We start from the raw sequence: 6,649 nt of genomic DNA on the forward strand, positions 1-6,649 counted from the left end.
CCTTGAGCCTCTTCAGCCGCCCTGCGCAGTCTGCTTTTCATCCCTTTCGTGGCTATGGAAGGGGTGCCCCGCTACGTCCCGCCCAGAGCCACAGGCTGCAGCAAGTTACACTATCTCGACGACTGGCTGTTGAAGGCGGGCTCGCCCCAGGCAGTCATCTCCCACCTCCAGACTTCTGCCGACCTCCTGCATCAGCTGGGGTTCTCCATCAATGTGCCTAAGTCACACCTGATTCCCTCTCAGAAGTTCCTCTTCATCGGAGCGGTTCTGGACACGACGCGGTTTCAGGTCTATCCTCCCGAACAGCGAGTCCGGGATATTCAGGCTATGATTCCAATCTTTCAGCCTCTATCCCGGGTTTCGGTCAGGATGACCCTGAGGCTACTGGGCCTCATAGCCTCCTGCATCCTGCTGGTCGATCATGCCAGCAGTGGGACCTGAAGTTCCAGTGGGCGCAGCATCAGGGGAATCTGTCCGATTGCGTCCAGATCTCGGAGGGCACTGCACGTCAAATGCTGTGGTGGCTCACGAACCAGGATTGGGTCAACGGCAGATCCCTCTCCCTTCCCCAACCAAACCACACAGTGGTGACAGACTCGTCCCTTCTGGGATGGGGCGGCCACCTGGGAGAGGCGGAGATCAGAGGCCTCTGGTCTCCAGCGGAGTCCGGAATTCACATCAACCTTCTGGAGCTTCGGGTGATTCGTTGTGCACTAAAAGCATTCCTTCCCTCTGTCCGGGGAAGAGTAGTGCAGGTGTTCACGGACAACACCACCGCCATGTGGTACTGAAACAAATAGGGTAGGGTGGGGTCGTGGACCCTGTCAGAAGGCCCTCCGCCTCTGGAGCATCAGGGCATATCCCTGGTGGTGGAACACCTGGCAGGTTCCCTGAACGCCAGGGGGGACGAACTCAGCTGCAGGTGCATGATGGATCACGAATGACGTCTTCATTCTGAGGTGGTACAGGTCTTTTCAACAGTGGAGTGAGCCTCGGTTAGATCTATTCGGCACTGAAGATAATGCGCAATGTCAGCAATTCTGCGCGTTGGAATTTCCAAGGCGGCACTCGCAAGGCAACACTTTTCGTCGTGAGTGGAGTTGCGTTCTGTTGTACACCTTTCTGCCTATACCACTTCTGCCCAGAGTGCTGAAGAAGATCAGGTGCGACCGGGCCCAAGTCATTCTTGTGGCTCCGGATTGGGCACAAAGAGTCTGGTATCCCGAGCTGCTCAACATGGCCATCGATCCTCCGATCAGATTGCCTCTTCGGCTGGATCTTCTGTTGCAGCAGCAGGGGACGGTCCTCCACCCGATCCTGTCCAGCCTCCACCTTCTTGCGTTGAGAATGAGCGGCGGCAGTTTACTTCTTTCGACCTGCCTCTCGAAGTTTGCGATGTAGTCTTGGCAGTCAGGCGTCCCTCCACTAAGACGCCTGCCTGTGGAAGAAGTTTGTGGCATGGTGCACAGCGAAGGCTGTGGATCCCCTTTCTGCCCCGCATTTCTGAAGTTCTCTTGTTCCTTCTTTCTTTAGCCCAGCAGGGCTCTTCTCTGTGCACTATCATAGGCTGTCTTTCAGCCATCTCTGCCTTCCTTCGGCTTCCCGATCAGCCTTCTCTTTTCAAGTCCCTGGTTGTTAATCGTTTCTTGAAAGGCATAACTCATCTCTTTCCTCCTATTCCCTTCGTTATGCCTCAGTGAGACTTGAATCTCGTTTTAACCTATTTAATGTCCACTCCCTTTGAGCCGCTGCACAACTTTCCTTTGAGACTCTTAACACTTAATACTGCATTCCTGGTGGCCATTACATCTGCCAGAAGAGTGAGTGAACTCCAGGCTCTTTCCTCCAAACCTCCTTTCCTGTCTGTCCATCCGGACAAGGTGGTTCTCAGGACCCGTCCATCCTTCCTTCCTAAGGTTGTCACTGCCTTTCACATCGGGCAGACCATCACTTTGCCCACCTTCTTTCCACCTCCTTATTCTTCAAAAGAGGAATAGAGGCTCCACTGTCTGGACCCAAAACTTGCACTGTCTTTCCATCTGGATCGCACAAAACAGTTCCTAGTGGCTGACCAACTCTTTGTTGGCTACGTGTGTGCCAAGAAAGGTCTGGCCGTACACAAGCGAACCATTTCTCAATGGGTCGTTTTGAGTATTAAGGCATGCTATTCTCTGGCTAAAAAGGAGCCACCAGTGGGGCTACATGCCCATTCCACCAGGGCGACGGGAGCCTCTACTGCCCTGGGAAGAGGAGTTCCTCTACATGACATCTGTCAGGCAGCTATGTGGGCATCATTGCACACGTTCACGAAACACTACTGTCAGGACAGCCAATTCAGGAGAGACGGCTTCTTTGGCCGTTCTGTTCTCCAGGACTTTCTGGTGTGATCTTGGCTCCAGACCAACCACCGGGGTTGCTATTGCTGGGGTATCTATTATAAGGTAAGGAATCTATAACTAATGTGTTTCTTTCAGATGAACATTTTACTTACCTTTGGTAACGATACATTTGTAAGAAACATTGGTTAGTTATAGAGTCCTTACCGCCCCACCCATCCTCCCCGTTCTGCGAAATGATTTCTAGGGTTAAGGATTTCCTTTCAGGGCCCTAGTTTTGTGCACCAATGGTCAGTGTCTTGCATGGCTCTGCGTTTCTGGCGTGGAAAGTCGTGTACAGAACTGACATCAGCGCCCGAGGGCGGCATTTAAGTAACTACCATGATGTCATCCTGGCGACCACGACGCCAACGACAATCACGGAGCCGACCCACGCCACCTTTCGACGCGCAGAGGTACTGTTGACGAAAAAACTTTCCGGATACAGTCTGACGCCTTGGGGTAATTCTAAGGTAAGAAATCTATAACTAACTAATGTTTCTTACAGATATATTGTTACCGAAGGTAAGTAACTTGTTCATCAATCCATATGATCAAAAAGCACTACTTCCTTCATAGTCAAGTCCAGTGAGAAAGGCACTTCGCTTGTTCATTCCCGTAGGATTGTACGGTCTGAGCCATTTCACTGACCTAACATATTGGCAGGCACTGCTTTGGTTTCTATATAGAAGGTGAGGAATCTGCAGCTAGAAGTATCCATTGAAGAACAAGTTACTTACTTTCTGCAATACTCTTGCTGGTGGATACTCTATCTATCCACAGATTCCCCGTGACCCTCCCACCTCTCAATTTTCTGGAATAGAAACGTTTTGCCTTCTAAAATAAATATCAATTTAGAGACCTGCACATTGTCACATTTTGATTAGTTAGCAAGCTCGGTGTGCGACAGTCAAGAAGAAAAATGACGTCCACTTGCTTGGGTGCACTTATTTGTGTCTATGATATCACTCTAGGGATGGGGCGAAGTACCCGCAGAGCTGCACAACGCCTCTTGCTAGGGCGCGGGAGCAATGCAGAGAAAAATATCCAGATCCTGGTTGGCATCTGGAATTTCTCACAAGGTGAGTAATCTGTGGTTAGAATATCCACCAGTAAGAGCAGTGCTTAATTTGAGCCGGTGATTTCCGGTGCTCAGCACCGGCACCTAATCATCAGCATGAGCACGAGTTAAGGACACATTAATTTACAGGGCGATTCAGTGATTTGCCCAGAATAACAGGATGTTGAGATGACGTCTGGGACTCGAACCTGGCTCCCCAGCTCCGAAATCTGCAGATTTGGTCATTACGCCACATCCTCTCCCACTTTAATGGTTAGCAGTTGGCTCTGTTTTAGGGGAAACTAATAGGAGAAATGGGCTTGTGCAAGCTGCCTCCTGATGAAAGCCCCAGCACTTTTTGTTTTCCAAATTCACCACTGTACAGAAGGTAAGTAACTTGTTCATTATGCCGGAAAATAGTATCAATTGAAAGAATGAACGAAAATATACATGCCTTCCTTCCCTTTACATGAGAACCTTTGAGTTAGAAGGGTTAATGCGGCCATCAATCGCCAGGTTCAGTGATCTTCACTCTCGTTTCATTTGGGTCACTGTTGGGGCCTCTTGGTGCTTGTGAAACTCAAAAGTGACGTTCATAAAATCGTTGGCATTCTGGTACTCTTCTGCATGCCTGCAGGGAAGCGCAAATGTATAAGACAAACTGACAAGGTAGTTGTTTTTTAAAAAAAATTCAAAATGGCAATTTATAGATCAATAGTCCATTAACCATGGTTTAGTAGTTAAATGTTTTGTGAAAATAGTAATATCGTTTTAAACTGGGCTCATGGTTTGTTTTCTTGTTTTTTCGGCAGAGTCAGTACAAGTTTGTGTGCGAAGCCATTCTTCGCGTTTACAAAGAAGTCTTGGCGAAACCTCTGGATTCCAGCTAGTGCGGCTTCGAAGAAAATTCCCTTTTTTTATCTTTTAAAAAACATTGATTCTAAATCATCGTTGGCCTCATTTCTGTAGGTGACCTGGGAAATCATCACACGTCAATGGGGGTGACAGACGAGCACATCTGAACTATGGCACTTTAAATCTATATATAAGAATGTTGAAATCATGTACATAGTAAATGTCTGTATATAATGGATGTGTGTGTGTCCTTCGTTGTGCATACTGTACTGTACCATAAGTGCACAGGAGACACATTAACCCTAGGAAAGCTGGTGTGTATTGTTTACCTTGAAAGAAAAGTGCATGCAGTGCAGCGTGCTGTCATTTAGGAGGCCAGCAAAGGGGAGGAAAGCTCTGTGTATATATTTTTTAAAGTAACACTGGAGAGCTACTAAAAAAGGGTAAATGCAAATATGAGCATGCTGAACTGTCATGTCTGCAATACTTTGTAAACACTACTGCAAGTAGACACTGCCAGCTACATTCTAATCTTCCAGTCGGAGCTGTTGGCCAAGCAACGCTCGCTTGTGTTTTGCCGGCCAGTTCTGAAAGCAGTCTCAGAAAAGAGTGGGCCCAACTCTCAACCTTATTGGACAGCTGGGGTAGTCTGTGGACCTTGGACTGTCGATGATCAATAATGTACAGCTCATTTTCTTTTCTCTGGCATGTCCGATGTATCCATTTTTACACATAAAGGTGTGAGATTTACATGTGCCCTTCACTGAATGCGTGGTCTTTTTGTGTCTGTCTATTGGGGTTTAACAATCTGCGGTGTACTACCCTTGAAACAAAGTATTGCGTCGAAGAGCCACCCACATCGACAGGCTGTGTTGAGGTGCAAACTGTGGCAAACAAATCTGTGTGCACATCACTCTTGCCTGTGCTTTAAGGAGATCATATGTTCACGTCACTGCTTTCAGAAGCCGGCCTTTAAATTGCTACGTGGAACAACGTTATTGGGGTCTTCATGACAATGTCTTTACAATGTATGAATCTTTTTAGCAATCCACCGAATAGTTATTGGAAGTAGAAGGTTCTCACATGGACAGAGACTTAGGACAAACAGAATTCGTTTTACGAGCAGCCGTCATTAGAAAGGGTTTGAAAATGTTCTAATGTGATTTTAATGTGATTCAGTGTTCCTGTTCTTTCACAGCACGCAGTCAATTACTTGGTTCAGAATGGCCTCTGGTTTATACCACTTGCAACTTTCTCATTTTAAAACAGAAGTTAGGGTATTATCTAAAGTAGTCTGGAATCTGGGAGGAAGAATAGAACAAGTAGACTGCGTGAGGGAACTCTACTCACACAGTACGGAGTGTGTCATTGAAACCCATCAAGTAGTTTCAAGATTCAGTGTGTATTAAGTCTTAGTTCCAGCATCCAAATGTGAGTCCATCAGAAAGTGCAATCAAGGTCTAACTCTTACGGAAATTAGGCACGGGCACAAAAATCAAAGTGGCCCCATTAGCAAACCAGACTGCTAAAAAGTAACCCACGTTTGTAAATCACAACCGTTTGCACTCGGTGTTACGGTTTTGCAAGGCATGAGAAACTGCGTGCACTGGTGCTTCATGAAAGTCAAGGTTTGTGATAGTATCGGGGACATTAACTGTAAAAATCAGCATGTCCGACCATAAAACGCGCACACAATCAGTCGAACACTGGCACGTCAGACTAGCCCTTTTGGTGCCGCAAGATTGTCCTATATGCCCTGCGTGCTATCGTATTACATGATTGTTGCAATTGTAGGCTCTAACATATTAAGCAACTGATTTAGTTTGATTATATGCATAAACTCCAGATTCTGAATACATAAATGCCGTCGTGAGACTGTAATTCACTGCTGAACTTCACTATGCATCATGACCCATAAAAGCCACTTCCTATTTTTAAAAAACAGAAATCTGCATAGCAGCACACAGATGCCTTGCAAACATACCACAAGTGGACATAGCTTAAGACACATAGTGGTGCAGGCAGACACCCATGCCCAGAAGTGCGCACAAACACCAATCGTTCACACTATCCAGGTATCATTGCATGAATAAATAGTGCCTGAAACTAGTCAGTGCGAAAACTTTATTTAATTGTAACATGCGCCCAGTACAGATTGATACCGTAGGGCTAAGCTGTATTTAAGCTGTGAGGTTGCTAGAATTTTAAGCTATAGAAAAGAGCAGCAAACATTGACGCTCACGACTATATAAATGAAAAGAATAGATTGAATTCTTAAATCTCCGTGTGTTAGAAATAGCATCTGGAAGCAACCAACTTTACATCAAGTAAGCATCAGATTGATAGCGCTGCCTACATT

General features: G+C 46.5%; 1 protein-coding gene across 9 annotated transcripts in view; it reads left to right on the plus strand.

The window, feature by feature from the left end:
• PTPN3 (protein tyrosine phosphatase non-receptor type 3) overlaps window positions 1–5,053 on the plus strand; it is a 1,752,022-nt gene extending 1,746,969 nt beyond the window's left edge. For all 9 annotated transcript variants that reach the window (XM_085606835.1, XM_085606836.1, XM_085606837.1 and 6 more), the window contains one exon: window positions 4,248–5,053. In XM_085606835.1, coding sequence (XP_085462961.1) covers window positions 4,248–4,325 — 78 coding nt within the window. In that variant the 3' untranslated portion in view covers window positions 4,326–5,053. The remainder of the gene's footprint in view (window positions 1–4,247) is intronic.
• Window positions 5,054–6,649: the final 1,596 nt, after the last annotated feature.

Source organism: Triturus cristatus, chromosome 5_2 (assembly GCF_964204655.1).
Source record: "Triturus cristatus chromosome 5_2, aTriCri1.1, whole genome shotgun sequence".
In the NCBI taxonomy this organism is placed as follows: Eukaryota; Metazoa; Chordata; class Amphibia; order Caudata; family Salamandridae; genus Triturus; species Triturus cristatus.